Source organism: Ovis canadensis, chromosome 2 (genome assembly GCF_042477335.2).
Source record: "Ovis canadensis isolate MfBH-ARS-UI-01 breed Bighorn chromosome 2, ARS-UI_OviCan_v2, whole genome shotgun sequence".
NCBI classification, from domain to species: Eukaryota; Metazoa; Chordata; class Mammalia; order Artiodactyla; family Bovidae; genus Ovis; species Ovis canadensis.
Genome location: NC_091246.1, coordinates 34,809,402 through 34,825,642, shown reverse-complemented (window position 1 = coordinate 34,825,642; position 16,241 = coordinate 34,809,402). Strand labels below are relative to the sequence as shown.

Here is a 16,241-nt window from a genome sequence, read left to right as displayed (position 1 = left end):
TTGCCTGCACATTCAATAGAATTATCGTCAGTTAACTGAAATAATAAAACTGAACAGTATTTGTCTCTTGCTTCTATTATCATTTGGCACATTTTCCAACAAATATTTGGATAGCACCAGCTGTGTGCAGAGCACTACGAAACCCTGGCAGAAATGCAAATACAGACAAAAACTTGTTACCTGTGCCCCTCAGTGGCTTCCAGTCTTAGAAAAGAGGAATTCCTTCTATTTAGACGGAGTCCATTGGCAAAAGGCCACTATTTGTGTAATCTACTATATCCCAAACATAGCAAAGCAAATTAATGCAAAATAGCCGTTTTCTTAAAAGATGTGTCTACTGCCTTCAAGGCCAGTGTGGTAAAACTGGTCTCATCAATTTTAGCTTGGAAGATGATGAAGTTGTGGCTTTATCTATAGCTTTAGAAAGTTATTTCCCATCAACCTTTTTTACTCCTTGGAATGAAAGAGAGGGTGAGGGGGTTGGGGGGAGGGATGGGGAGAGAGGGAGGAAAGGAAAAAAAAAGGAAAAGGAAGGAAAGAAGGAGAAAGAAAGGAGAGAAGGGAGGAGGGAGGCAAGAAAAGTGTAAATCAAATGCAAAAAAAAAAAAAAGTTAAATACTAGCCTTGATCTGGTTAGAGTGTAAAGTAAATCAAGTGGCAATTTAATTCTCAATGAACATATGACAACCGTGGAGTTAAATATTAGATTTAAATAGGGCAGCTAATTCTCTGCAAGAATTACATTCATCTCTTTATATGGGCACTCTTCCTAATGAACACGTCTTTCCCCTCTTAAATTCAGGCATTGCTGCTGGAGCATGAGAAATTAATATACATTCTTAGATTCATTAATAATGTTGCTCATAAAAGACCTTTTGATTTTTATCACCCTGAGTTCCCAGAGGCCCAAGGAAGCAGCCATAGCTCCAAACCGCATGAATTATCAGGGGTAAAATCCTATTAAAGCAAAACCTTAATCACCACTTGCACTTTATATCAAGTTGTATCTAAGAAGAAACTGTATATATCATATCCATCAACCTAGCATGGACAAATAAATGGTATTACAGTCCTTCCACAGAATATTACAAAGTGGAAGCAAAAGAAGTACTACTACTACTACACACAGTGTAATTCAGTCTCAAGAACAATGTTGAGAGCTAGATGTAAGACAGGGAAGGATGCATGTAATATGACTCCATTTACTAGCTTCAAAACAAGCAACAGTCTCTCACTGGGGAGATGTCAGTGGTAGCAAACCAACAAGGGAAATGATTAACACAAAATTCAGGATAGTGATTATCCCTGGGAGGTGAGTAGGAAATGGGTACAATCCAGAAAGAACATAGTGGTGCTTCAAAAGTACTAGTGATGTTCTGTTTCTTCATGGAGTGGTGACTTCATGGGTATTCATGTTATTATCATGATTAAAACTGTATTGATAAGCTTTGTATTTTCTTTGGAACTTTTGATAATTTGAACTGGCTGTTGAACTAAGCAGAAAGGAAGCTGGGAGGTTAGTTTTACCTTTTACTGTCTTACTTACATACGTCCCTTTCTCTCATCACACTTAGCATAACTTACAACTGAAACAAGAACTTTCTGGTGCAGAAGAAAAGTTATAGACTCTGGGTTCAGACTAACCTGAGTCCACATCCCAATTCCTCCATTCCCACACTATGAATCATTGAAATTCCTGCAGACTCAGTTTCCCCATGTCTAAAATGTAGGAAAGAATGCTTCTAAGAGTCCAATGAGAGAATATTGTTGACTGCACACTCCAAGCTCCAGAGGGACTCACAGTCTCTTTTTTCAGTATGCCACTCAGGGATGAGAAGTTCAGAAATGCCTGGTGGCAGTGACCCAGTGGAAGCCCTGGGCTCGGGGCTCCAACGCTTGATGTGCTGGGTGACGAGGCCCAAGCTCACACTGTGGAGTCCTCTGTCCTCTGCAGAGTCTCTTTTCAGGCTTCTCTACCAGCTTTGTCCTGAGAATCATTCACTTGCCTCCCACTGTGCACTACCGGGCTCCCAAAGAACCGCCTTGGGACCGCCTCCTGCCTCCTCCAGGAAGATGATGGATGAGTGGCATGGGCCAGCTCAGATCTAGATGAGAGGAATAAATCATCCCCCTTCCCCTGATGCTTCTGTGCATGTCTCTTCTTGGCTTTAGACAGCCAAGGCTAGAACCCGCTCTTAGAAAGGAGCTAAGGAAATCAGCCTTTAGCACAATAGGCTAGACGTTTCTGGTCTAAATGGAAGGAGTCACCAAAACTCAACCATGGAGCCCCCCACTTGAGGAAGCAAAAAGTGAGGTGAGGACACAGCCTTCATCAGCAATGCACAGATCTTGCATTTTCCCTTCGTGTCCTCTGAGCCTGTCTCCCTCAATAAGCTGAAGGGGCTTAACAAAGGCTTAGGGCTTCCTAGCTAGCTCTCTGCTTTTCCCACTAGACATAACTGATGAATATATGCAAAGCATCTGGCTTATGAGAGACCTGCCATTCATATCCATCCCCTTCTCAATTCTCCCCTTTCTTGGTCCATAAAGATATGAATGATGTTTTGCAGCCCACAGCTAAGTGATTCCTTTGGTTCTATCAAAAACAGTGATTCCATTCTGGAGAGCAGGCCTAAACCACCGACTGCCTGGAAGCCCTTTGGGTGGACCTTGAGGATGGATGCTGAGTTTATCCTCCAGTTTTCTATGTGCAGAGGAGAGACTTTAGGCCTGTGAGCTCAGGATGCAGCCTGCCGACTCCTGCCCTTTGCCTTCAGCTCTGGCTGCCTCGATTCCAATTTCCCTTCTGTCTTTGTCTTACAGTTGTTCAGCACATCAAGCGACACAACATTGTCTTGAAAAGGGAGCTAGGTGAAGGAGCCTTTGGAAAAGTTTTCCTCGCTGAATGCTATAACCTCTGTCCTGAGCAGGACAAGATCTTGGTGGCTGTGAAGGTAAGCGAACACTCCAGGATGTCTCATTACCCATGATCACTACTCACCTGTGGAAGTGTTGCTTTATTTTATTTTATTTTATTGCAGTGACCATTTCAGGAGCAAAGTACATCTACCATGGTGGATGTGTCCAAATTCCTTTAAGTGATGGACAGTGGGAAGGATGTTTGGGGCACAGGGACAACAGGTTCTGCTCAGGAACATCTTTCCAGCCTGCAGGCTGTGGATATCTCCGAGTTAATCTCCCCAGTCAGTGTTAACTGAACTCTGGACAGAGGTCATTGGGGTCAAACACAATCCACCCCACCAAACTTGGAGACCTCGCTTTCTCCTCAGATTGCTCGGAGCGTGTCCAAGTTCAGCTGGAGCTTGTCTCGTGTTCAGAAGACCTGGAAAGGACACTGTGGCCTTCACTTCCCTCTCTCAGCCTCACTTCTGCTGAGAAGTTTTGTTATATACTTCCTTTGTCCCTTCCAAATATCTCCAAGGCCCTAGACATGGCATCTGGAAGGGAACATCTCTGGGGGATGGATCTTACCGCCCTAGGAGACACGAGATTTTATTGAAATACAGAAGTCTGAAAATCTTTTGTCATAACCATTTTTCCATAAACTCTAAAAAGGAGACTTGAGGAATCCCCTGGCAGTCCAATTGTTGTAAAGCTCCGTGCTTCCATTGCAGAGGATGCAGGTTCGATCCCTGGTCAGGGAACTAAGATCACACATGCTGCATGGCATGGAAAATAAAAATAAAATAATAAATGCCTATGTGTTAGATTACAATAATTTTTTAAAGGAGACCTCATTTTCGATATGGAGAAGGAAATGGCAACCCATTCCAGTACTCTTGCCTGGAAAATCCCATGGATGGAGGAGCCTGGTGACTACAGTCTATGGGGTCGCGAAGAGTCTGACACGACTGAGCAACTTCATTTTCACTTTTCACTCTCATGCATTGGAGAAGGAAATGGCAACCCACTCCAGTATTTTTGCCTGGAGAATCCCAGGGACAGAGGAGCCTGGTGGGCTGCTATCTGTGGAGTTGCATAGGGTCGGACACAAATGAAGCAACTTAGCAGCAGCAGCATCTTCAATAAAATTGTTAAGTAATTAGCCGCCAATTAAAATAAGTAAATTTATATTTAAAAAAATAAACATTATTGAAAGGGCTGAAATTTCCACTGGACCCTCTAAATCACAAGGATTAACACAAATAGCACAAAAAACTTCAGCGTATCTTTTACATATGCACTGTAAAAATGTTTAAAAAAATCACCAAGGTACAATTTATGTAAAACACTTAAGAGAGGCATGTGTTTATAAAATGAATTAAGGGCCAAATGAATAAGTATGTGGCTAATGTAATAAAATGGAACTTTGTGACCTAACGTAAGATGATTGAGTTTGGGGTTTTATTTGTTCATTTGGCCAAACAGAAAGTATTTGTACAAGTGGCATTTATTTCCTCATTATAACCAGGACAACTTTCTTTGTGAGTTGATGGATGTGTTTTATTTATTTATTTATTTTTCTGGTCTTTTAATGCTTTAACTTTTATTCATTTTTAATTGGAGGATAATTGCTTTACAGAGTTGTCTTGGTTTCTGCTGTATACCTACGTGAATCAGCCATAAGTATATATATGTCCCCTCCCCCTTGAACCCTTCTCCCATGCCCTCCCCATCCCACCCCTCTAGGTTGCCGCAGTGCACTGAGCGGAGTCCCCTGTGTTACACAGCAACTTCCCACTAGTTATCTATTTTACATATGGTACTCTGTATGTTTCAGTGCTACTCTCTGAAGCGGTCTCACCGTCTCCTTCCCTCATTGTGTCCTCAAATCTGTTCTTTATGTCTTCTTCTCTATACCTGCCCTGCAAATTGAGCTGAGGTGGATGAACCTCATTTCATCCTATTATACAGAGTGAAATAAGTCTGAAAGAGAAAAACAAATATTGTATATTGACACATATATAAGGGAATCTAGAAAAATGGTACTGAGGAACTTTTCATTTTTTAAAAGAGATATGTATTCCATTACTGTTGTACTCAGCCTTAAAATACTTCAAAATATGCTTAATGGGTAACCGAGGAGAGAAATAAAATGATTCTTGAACTTTCCCAACCTGCAGACTAAACATAGGTTCTGTTACAGTTCATCCTAATGAAACACCATGCATTTGCTTTCCTTGCCATCAAAAGTAACTAAGCCGAGTGGCTCAGATACACTTAAACTCTCAGGAAAGGCTCCTAAAAAGCTATACTTTGGGGTGAATAAAGGACAGGCCTTTCTAGGGATGAGAAATGTAATATCTATGGAATAAACATCATCTCGCTAAGATAGGCAAGTGGAGGGGGTAGTGCGACAGAGGAGAGAAGAGGGGAAGGGAGATGCGGGAGAGAATCAAGGTCAAGCGGGGTGAGTGGAGTGAAAGGAGAATCCTGCAGGGACCCTGAGGATGTTTAATTCCTGCTGCTGAGAAGGCTTCCTCTTTTCTTTCATTTACTCAAAAAGTTTGTTATTTTTTTTAAAGCACAAAATGTTCAGAACATTTGGCAGTGTTATATCTGCAGTCTTCGCTTTCTTCTGCTGTTATCTTTTTTTTTCCCCCTTTGGAAAAATGGGACCAAAAGGTGCCTCTATTTTTGGAGATTCAGAGCCTGATATAAGGATAGAGCTGGAAGACATTCTGGGAACATGTAACCCCAATCTCGCATGTGTCATAGACAAGGACAATGAGGACCCTGGGGCCAAGGTCTGGGCCATGTTTCCCACTGATGTTTGGAGGCCATCCAGGAAACTGTTCACTTCATGAGGTCACAAGGTGAAAGCTTTGAATGTGAGAAAATCGTAGGAGATGAGGGAAACCTAGAAGATAGTGTAGGAATAGCTGAGAGGCCTCAGCTCGGCAGTGTGTGCTCAGTTGCTTCAGCCGTGTCCGACTCTTTGCGCCCCCATGGACTGTAGCCAGCCAGGCTCCTCTGTCCATGGCATTCTCTAGGGAAGAATACTGGAGTGGGTTGCCATGCCCTCCTCCGGGGGATCTTCCCAACCCAGGAATCGAACCCACATGTCTTATGTCTCCCGCATTGGCAGGTGGGTTCTTTACCACTCGTGCCACGTGGGAAGCCCTCAGCTTGATAGAAATAGACTCAAAATTTCTCAGCGGGTATCGCCTTTCACGTTCCTGTTATTTCTAATTCTGCGCTTGCTCGTCTGTACTTCTTGCAGTGTCCTTAAGGAGCCAGTGTGACACAGCTAAATCCAGGGCACCTTTAACTCAGACATCACTTTTCCTTCCAAACGCATGCTAAACAGGATTTCAGAGCTTAATCTAGTAAAGATGAAGGATTAGCCAGTGTCAGCAATGTTCAGCCAATGGTCCTGCCCACAGCATACTTCCCATCACTACTGTTGGTGCTGCTGCTGCTGCTTAGTCGCTTTAGTCGTGTCCGATTCTGTGCGACCCCATAGACAGCAGCCCACCAGGCTCCCCCGTTCCTGGGATTCTCCAGGTAAGAACACTGGAGTGGGTTGCCATTTCCTTCTCCAATGCTTGAAAGTGAAAAATGAAAGTGAAGTCGCTCAGTCATGTCCGACTCTTCGCCACCCCATGGACTGCAGCCTTTCTTTAAATCCTGATCACAGCCCTCATCCCATGTTCAACCCAGACCCAGGCCCCAGTCCCCATGAACCTCCTGGCTTTGCCAAATAATTGTTTGCAGATCAACATCCCACGATGAGTGTTTGCTCTTTAATCAAAACTGCTGAAAAAGGAAACAAAGAAAATTTGTCCCTTTATCTCAAATAATGAGAACAAAATACCTACAACTTAAAGAGTCATTTCAACTTCAAGGTCATACACCAAAGAAATCTCATCTCCCTTACCTCAAATGTAGCCTTTTGTGGAAATCAGAGGCTTTGCTTACCTTGGCCGGAATGATTTCAAGCTTCAGTGGGGCGGGGATCCATTTTAACTGTGAGATCCAGAGGCTACAGCCACGCAAGAAACAAGTCCGATTTTTCATGGGCTCTGGGATGAATGGGATCAGAATAACACATGGAGCTGCCTCTTGCCAGCCTGACCTGCTCATTTTTAGGCATGTGGGCCAATTGTAAGTGTATTCAAAGACTATCTGAGAAGTCTGGGAGGAAAATGTCTATGGTGCCTTGCTGACCACAATAAAGGAATTTTTTTAAAAAGGAACTGAACGTGGCCTCCAGGGCCTCCATAACCTGTCACCTTTGAGGAGTGGCTGCCGGGGCTGCTTCTCTTCCATTGGAGGCACCCAGGGATGTTTGACAGTCTTTCTGCCTGTTGCCTAGCAACCCCTGCAGCATTGATTATGCATGCTAAGAAATAGCAGCTATTGTCCTCTTTCCTTCTCTAGAAGGAGCTGACTGGTTTGAAATCCAAGGTTTTGCATTCAGACTGACAGATGTCAGGTTCCTGTAAATTTTGACGCTGCTTGTTCCAAATGACTAAAGAGCTTGAGGGATCCGCAGAAGTCAGTTTAAGATGGGAGTTAGCCTAGGCTTGTGCAGACCCCTCAAGGGTTCAGAGCCTGAGCCAGCCTCTCCCATTAGAGTATCTGCTTGTTTGGATCCAGTCAGATTGCCCTTTTCTTGATATTTTTGGATGACCTTTGTTTCTTAGTGAAATGGATTTGTGCCTTCCCACTGAAAGACAACTGGAGAACCCAAAGAGAAAATGAGATGCATAGAAACCAGTCTTTGATCAAAATAAGTTCCTTTATCTTTAAGTAACTCAATTGCCAAGGAAACACTTCATTGCAGTTTCTCTGCATTAGCTGTGGATGCATTAACTATTTTTGGCTCCATCCAATTTGCTTTTCAATAGCTACAATTCCTACATTTCCTTGTGCTGTGAATGCACGCTAATTTTCATTTTTTCAAATATAGCCACAAGTGGGCTTTGTAGGATTCATAGTCTCTCTTCCCCTCTCTGCTAACTCAGGTGTATTCCTAGAAACACAAGAGAGGCCTTAGGAATCGTATCTATAATCCACGTCTCGTGTTTTATAGATGAAAGATCCAGAGAAGCTGAGTGACTTCCTTGAGGTGCGAGTTAAAAGGAGTTATAGATGCTGCACAAGACTTGGCAAGGAGCGAAACAGTGATGTCTGAGCTCAGCAGGCACTTTCTTTAGTATCTAACGAAGGGCTTTTTCTTTTCATATTACTAAATATTTGCTTGTCAACAACAGAGGAAATGATGCAAAGGTTTTGGCAAAGTTGACTAATACACTCTGTGGCATGTTACCACGAGCCAGCTCACATAGCATCTAACACACCATGGCCATGCCCGTGCCTGGGGGGCCCAGCCCTACAGAGGAGCCATACAGCTCCCCTCACCCATCAGCTCTCATCTCAAGTTACCCCTTCAAGGAGACTTCCTCTTACTCCCTGGTCTAGGTCAGACCTCCCAGTTCCATGTTATTGAGGCATCTGTACTTGGCCTTAAGAGCATTTGTTAAGGCTGTTAATCAGTACATGTATTTGTGGGTATATTTAATCAGCAACATTTGTCTATCTTCTCCAGTAGAGTGGCATATTCTTGAGGGTAGGAATCATACCTTTTAGCACATTGCCTAGTATGTAGTAGCAGGCAATAAATGCTTGTTGGATGGATGGATGGACTATTGAAAAAGAGCCTTTTGAAAAAGTAAAGAGTTGGCAGTTGGCACTTCTAACTAAGGAAATGATTTGATCAGCTATTTATATGTGTGTATAGTATATGTGTGTATATATATATATATGATGTAATCTAATGAGAAATCATTTTAGAAATAACTAAATCACTATGCAGAAATATAGAGCTATTATTGAATTTTTTTAGTTTAACTCATACTTTTTTGCCAATGAGGAAACAGAAGAGGGGCCCAGAGAAGATAAATGATCCTTCCAAAGTCACATAGCTTGAACGAGATCACTTAATGTCAGACCAAGGACTAAAACTCTGACCTCCACATCAGCCCCAGGCTCCCTGTGCATCATATTTTTATGTACTGAATCCTACACATGCCCTATAAACCAAATTGAGGAAATTCAACGTGATGTATGAGGTAATACAAAGGAGTGGGTAATTTTGCTCAATTGTGTATGATAATAAGAGAGATATTCTTGTTTTCCCAAGTAGAAATGTAATTCAAGGAAATAGGTGGAAATAAAGAAAATTCCAGAGTGAGTGCTTTCACCTCATGCGGGGAGGCAAGCAAAATATCTCAATCAGCTTTGAGCAGTATATAAGAGCAGTATAATGTTCATTGGAAACCCAACTCAAGCTGATTTAAGCAGAAAAGCGAATTTATTTGCCCAGACTACTGGAAAACCTTGCTGTTGGTGCTCTAGCTCCCTGGCATCAGCAATTCCCTCTCTCTCTCTCTTTCTCTCTCTCCATCTCTCGGCTCTGCTTTCTTCTATGCTGAATGCATTCTTGGGCAGGTTCTCCCCATACTATGGTAAAGATTCAGCAAGAACTGCTCTGGGTTTACATGCAGCCATCCTGGCAACCCAAAAGAGAACTCCTCTTTCCCAACAACTATGCACAAGTCGAAGGGCCAGCTCCTATTGGTTTATCTTGAGTTGTTTCACCAGGCCCTCCAGCCAAGGGAATAGAATGTTCTGATTATCCAGGCCTGGGTCACATGCGTATCCCTGCAAATGGAAGATGAGGTCAGCTGTCCTCACATATGTTGACCAAATGTAGGGAGGCGTTTGTTTCCTGAAAGAATGGTGAAGCTGCTAAGTGAGAAGACAGAGAAAAGAGATCTGACAGGAAAAAATGAAAGATGACCATCTCAAATAGGACTTGCAGGACCTCACTGTGAGTAGAGCAGTTGGGTCTAGAAGCTAGCTAGGATCTGAACTGGCCCTTAGGGCAGTCCCTTTGTTATCCTTGCAGGAGGCACTAGGTCTCTCCTCCAGGCTTCCCTGCTGGCATGGCACAGCTATCTCACCCCTCTCTGCTCCCTGGCTTGGGCTGCTGCGTCCTTCCAGCTGCTGCTCCCATGGGCTCTATAACTTACCTTTAGATTCCTTAAGAAGGAAATACCATGTGTCCAGTTATTCCATTCAGTGTTCCTGCCAGACACCTGCCTGCAGTCCAAGAATCCAGTGTGATCACGTGACACAGATGAGACCACTTATAGGCCAGAAGCAACTAAAGCCATTTGTCTTAAAATATTTGTAAGGGCAGTAGAAGAGCTTGAAAAGAACCACTTTCCAGGAACCACCGGTTCTGGAACAAGGAAACAGTCTGTAGATAAGAAAAAGTGTCAAGAGTTCATCAATTCAAGTACTTCATCCACACAAGTTTATTTCTAAACCAGATGGCTATTTTCTTTCTCCCTTCTTCTCTTCCTTCCTTCCTTTCCTTCTTCTTATCTTTCTTCTTTCCTTCCTTATTTTTAATTTTTAAGAAGAGTCATCCTTCTGTTCTCACATCTTGATTATTTGTGAAGTCTCTCACCCATTCCTCCTTCTTCCTGTGCCCCTCTCTCCTCTTCTTAATTTACTTTAGTATGTGAAATTCCTTCCCCACAAATAGAAATTGATGACAAGATTAATGTAGTTAAGAGAATATTTATCAGTGTTGCCCTTAAAAGATAGTTATATTCCTTAACAGAATATAATGTTGCAGAAAATACTATCAATCCCATCTTTATAAGTTTCTGGTAACAAATTGTAAAACTTTTAATGGCGGCTTGCTAAAAGGCTTAATCATCTTATTGTCTGGACATTGCTTAATAGATCTCTATCTTCTTGTAGTGGGAGTGCATTCTTTCTTGGTGAGTGCATGTGTATACATGTGCTCGTGTGTGTGTGTGTGTGTGTGTGTGTGTACACTCACATGTGCTATAGGATGGACAGTAACATTTCCTGTGTCAGAATCCCTCTTGTACTGGAGTCACTTGGGCCCCAGTTATTAAGTTGCTCCATCAATGTCCTTTCCCCAGTAACTTCAACTTTTAACCTTTGGTGGGAGATCTGTTTTTTGTCTCATTAATTTGTCTCCTTAACCCTTTTTTTCTTGGCTTTTCTCCAATTTACATACATCTTTTCAGAAATGCTGAAACCAAGCAGTACATTCTGCTCTACTGAGGACTCATCTGATACCAAACATAGCTGGGGTATTCATTTCACTCCTGTGCATCTCTGGAAAATATGCATTGTGGTAGATGGGCTGCTTTTTAATTGACTTTAACATGGCAGCCCAACTCAGAGTCGAATCAGGGTCTACAGGGACCCATCAGCTCTTTTCTATCCAGTGGAATTATCTCAGTCAATTGAATGCTGGTGTATTTAAAGCCTGTAAGTGTCTTGCAATTGTCCATATTGGAGGCCAACTTCTGATTTATTCTTTTGAGTCAATATTTCTCTAATATGACAGTTGCTGTGAATTAGTTTCCTGTCTTTCAAAGATTAGCATTTATAATATGCAACTTGATATAATATACACACACAAACCATCAATCTTATTCCTCAAATTCTATAAGTACTTAAAGTACGTGAATTAGAAATTAACCTCATGATTCTCATTAGATGTTTGACTTGTTAGAGTTGGAACCATGGTTGTGAAAATAAACATAGCAGCAATCAGCACCCTGGCTATAAATCTTGTATTTGAGACTGCCACTTGGTATATATTTAAAATCCTTGCAAGGGCCGGTTACATATCATTGAGTTGATATACAGAGTGTTGGTTTTTAGTACAGTGAGAACTATCTAGGTGTGTGTGTGAGCAGTATTGTCTTTATTCAGTCATCTAATTAGCTTTTACATTTCTAGGAATGCTAGGAGGGCAGTTACTACACTCTTCTTAGTTTCTAACATTTTATTTCTATCAAGCTCTTTGTCTCTCTGAATTTATTAAAATATACTCCTCAAAATTTCACTTTTGTAAGAATTGGTTAGAAGCTTCATCTACTTTTCTTCAGAGATGACCCTATAAGTTAGAAGAATCATACAGTCTTGTGGCTTTTGTTGTTCAGTTGCTCAGTTGTGTCCAACTCTTTGTGACCCATGGATTGCAGCATGCCAGGCTTCCTTGTCCTTCACCATCTCCTTCTAAATATTGGAGTAATCATTGCCTGTAAGGAACTGTATGAGGAGCATGTCTGTCTTAACACTATTTCAGTTTAGCATTATTTTCCCCCAAAGCAGATTGACTCATTAATAGCCTACTAAGGTAGATTTTATAGAATGGATCTGTCCAGTAGAAGTACAACGTGAGTCACAAAAGCAAACCACAAATTGTTTGTGTTTCAAAATTTCCTAGTCTGCACGTTAAAAAGTATAAACATGCAGATTAAACTAATTTTATTAATGTATTTAATTTAACTTAATCTACCTAAAATATTTTCATTTCAACATACTGTTAATCTAAAAATATTAATGAGATATTTTATGTATACCAAGTTTTCAAAATCTGAAATCTGTATTTTACACTTGTAGCATATCTCAGTTTGGACCAGCTATATTCAAATTATCACTGACCACATGTAGCTGTTGGCTACCATTTTGGACACTGCAGATCTGGAAGACATCAGAAGAGTAAACAGTCTCAGTTAGAAACAGATCTTGACCCAGAAACACTTAAGCATGTTGGCCACAATTCTCACAGATATTGGTTGCCTCATAGGAGAGTTTACTCATTGCCTTTTATGCTTTAAGCACAGTGGTATGCGTAGTGTGTAATAAGGTTTTGCCATAATAATCTCTTTTTTTATCTTTCACCTTAACTCTGTTTCTCTGCTCTCTAAAATGTATAAGAGAAAGATATAAGATCACATGTTAAAAAGGGTAGTCTTCATTTTACCTTGTGTCACTGGAAAAAACCCTGATGCTTGGAAAGACTGAAGGCAGAAGGAGAAGAGGGTGAGAGAGGATGAGATAGGTGGATGGCATCACTGATTCAATGGACATAAACTTGGGCAAACTCCGGAGATGGTGAGGTACAGGAAGCCTGGTCTGCTACAGTCCATGAGGTTGTGAAGAGTTGGACACAACTTGGCAACTGAAAAACAACTCCTAAACCACCTATACTTTGAACACACAATCATTTGTCATGTCCCACAGCATCCAGCCACACCAATGGTTTCAAATAAGTCCTCTGGCTTCTCCGACTAGCTTCCTATTAGTCTTAATATTCTGTGGAAGCATTTCAGAAAAATGTTAATCTTCTTTTGTTCTTTTCTCCTATTTTACCTTCACTTCAGCTCTGTACTTGAGTTTATTTCATTTTAATCCACTCTTCCAACTCTGGATCAATGTGAACACCAGACAGTAACTCACTGAAGCTCTGGATAAGTCTTCTCCCTTGAGAATGTCTTCAGAAAGGGTAGCATCTTTAGAGTGTCAGGAAATTCACCAGGAATAAGATGAAATGAAGCTACAAAGCAGATGCTAGGAGTAAGAAAATAGCAGTGTTCAATGATGGGGCAAATACGCCTGTCAAAATGAAACTTAAGTGGAAGGGACTGTCAGTGAGGGAAGCTGCCACCCTGTGTCCATTGCCAAGGGATTGGGGAACTAGCCACGCCACCCTTAATTGAGTAAAATGACAATCAGCCCACGGTGCTAAAACAGAGATGAAATTTATAAATAGGGTTGATAGCAGGATTTTTCCAGCTTCTGATTGCTGTCTGGCTATGGTTCCACCCTTAGAAAAATTCTGTCCTTCGAGTGCCAAATTCAGAAGATGATTTTGCCCAACTCGTTACCGCCATATTTTCTGAATCTCTTAAAATAGAATTGGATCATAATTTAGCAAAAGAACTTTACATGTAAAAATGGATGGGCACATACATAGGATGAAGCCAGATTTGTTAAATACGTTTGTCCCATGAATAGTGAGATCTTGTTTCTTAAATTGAGAAATAGTACTGAAGCACAGTTTTTAAGCACAGTTTTGCACTGAGAGTGGAGTCTCTTCTTGTAGGATTTTGCTTTGGGGAATGGAAATATGAGATGTTTGTTAAGTCTTTCAGTTTGGTGCCCCCAACACAAGAAAACCCTGTCTTCCTTCCCACTCTACCCTGCTGTCTGACATCCCTTCATCCCTGTCTCTCTCTCTCTCTAACACACGCATATAAACACACAAAATCTAACATTCTTGAGTCAATACTGCATAGCTGAAACTTGAGAAGAATGTTTACCTGCAGAATGTGTTCATGCTTTTTGATAATGACCTGAAAATCTCAGTTGCCTTCTCCAATTCATGGTTAAAGATGGAACAAGGCCTGACCACAGCAGCAACTCAAAGCAGAGTGCATAAAGAGACTGGATCTCTGAGAAAGCTCCACAGGCTTCAAGGGATTTCAGGAGGGAACCAAGGCAGTCTCAGAGGTACTTTCATGCCTTGGACTGGCCTCATGCCTTATCCATGCATCTTTTGGCCTTCTCAGATCTTACTTAGCATGAGCGAATTGAATACAAATTGGTTGAAGTTTCAAGTTTGAATCTCCCAAATATCAGTCTGTACCAGGGAGCTGGGGAGGTATTTCAGCTTATACTACCTCACCTAGTCCTGCCAGGCAGCCTGTGAAGGAAATTACATTGTTACCCCTTCTTTATCCTACAGAAGAGAAAACCAGAGTTCAGAGAGGTCCAGAGCAAAGCCAAGGTTTGAACCTGGATCTTTTGATGTGAAGCTAGAACTGCTCCCCTGTGGGTATCACCAGTGTCAATATCTACACAAACTTTGGGGCCAGCTGTCCAGGAGAGAGTGCTTTGGGCTGTCCTCTCCTTAACCTTGCACCCCCCTACCTGTTTTCTCTTCCAGATGCTTCCTTCGTTTCTGTTCCTTACTTGGGCTCATACTCTGTCTTTCCAGATAACCAATCACTTTTCATCCCTTCCCAATGCTCCTTAATCTCTAGTTTGCACAGACCTCATGGGTCATGGGTTCTTGAAGTTGCCAGACACTGAGATAGGCAGCCAGTGATAAATGGGTGAACACAACACATTTCTGTCAAAGGACGTAGGGGAGACGGGCACTTACCAAAATCATAATGGAAATCTGAGTGTAAGAAATGCTCTGTGTGTGTTTTGCTCTGTGAGCCCAAAGCTGATAAGGACGTGAGGGGCATCCCTCCGTGTCCATCTACTCACCTCATCTACAAAACAGTGGGTGGATTAAAAAAAAAAAAAAACAGTTAAGAACTTGCCAATGGGTGAAACCAAGGTAAACAAATCACCAAGATAAGTTCTTCTCACTTCCAATGCAACAGAGATGAGAGGAGATTAGTTTGAAAGTGTATGAGCCCAGTTTTCTGAGCTGAAAGGGAGCAGAGCCCTAGACCTCAAATTTTCAGTCACTGTTCATTTTGCTATTATATGAAGAAATTTGCAGTTTCTGTAGCAACGACTCTATCACAGCTTTATGGCCTCTCTGAGCACTCACTGGCCCAAATCTGCTCACTTTCCAAGCAGAACCAGTGGTGCATTTAGGGACACTTCTCAGAAAACCGCACTCTTAAGGGAGAATAGTGAACCCCATCACCAGACACTTTTTGTTTTTGGAATGACATCTCTAGGATCTCTAGAATTTGACATAAGAAGCGACTGTGTCTGGTCTAATGAGAAGTATACCTACAATTCCTGTCTCCTTAGGTTAGGTCACTGGAAAGAAAGCTTCAAATCCTACTAAAGGCAGTTTATGAAAATACTAGCTTCTAAAAAGGTCGTAACAGAAAAGACTTCATGATCTTGCTGCTGCTTATATTTCCTGCTGCTGATGCAAGGCAGGCCCTGCGTATTCTCAGTGTACTGTCTGGAGAGCAGTCTTAGGTGGGGTCGATTGCATATTACAAACTCATTGTGTGGTAAACTCAATGACAGACCACCCAGACCCCCTGGGAATGAAGCACTTGCTGCAACAGACAGTCCTTGGGTGCCAGCAACTTACGAGGGCTCAGCAAGTCCACTCAAGGTCATACTGCTTTCCTGGTGTGTCCACCATCCAATGGTTCCTTGTTAAGGGGCTATAAAGGCCCAGCCCCCTTTGCCCAACTCAGGACCACTCTGAAGGCTCATCCTGCAGGCAGATGAGCTTCTATTAGACTGCATCACAGCTTAGCCTCACTTTATGCCCAATTCCTCCCACAGGTATGAATCCCAATACGTGTCTTGCCCACCAAACTCCATCTCAGTCTTCTCCCCAGGGATCCTGACCTGTGGCATATCCCAAGGTCCATTTGTTGTCCAGGTCAGATGCATCCAGGCAGTGAGCTACACAATGACCACCAAGTACCTGACAGAGTTCT

The 16,241-nt window shown here is 42.1% G+C and overlaps 1 protein-coding gene across 2 annotated transcripts in view; it reads left to right on the top strand.

Moving 5' to 3' along the window:
- The window catches only part of NTRK2 (neurotrophic receptor tyrosine kinase 2), a 396,774-nt gene that overhangs the window by 293,275 nt on the left and 87,258 nt on the right, over nucleotides 1–16,241 (top strand). For both annotated transcript variants that reach the window (XM_069575812.1, XM_069575811.1), the window contains one exon: nucleotides 2,824–2,954. In XM_069575812.1, the coding sequence (XP_069431913.1) occupies nucleotides 2,824–2,954 (131 nt within the window). The remainder of the gene's footprint in view (nucleotides 1–2,823; nucleotides 2,955–16,241) is intronic.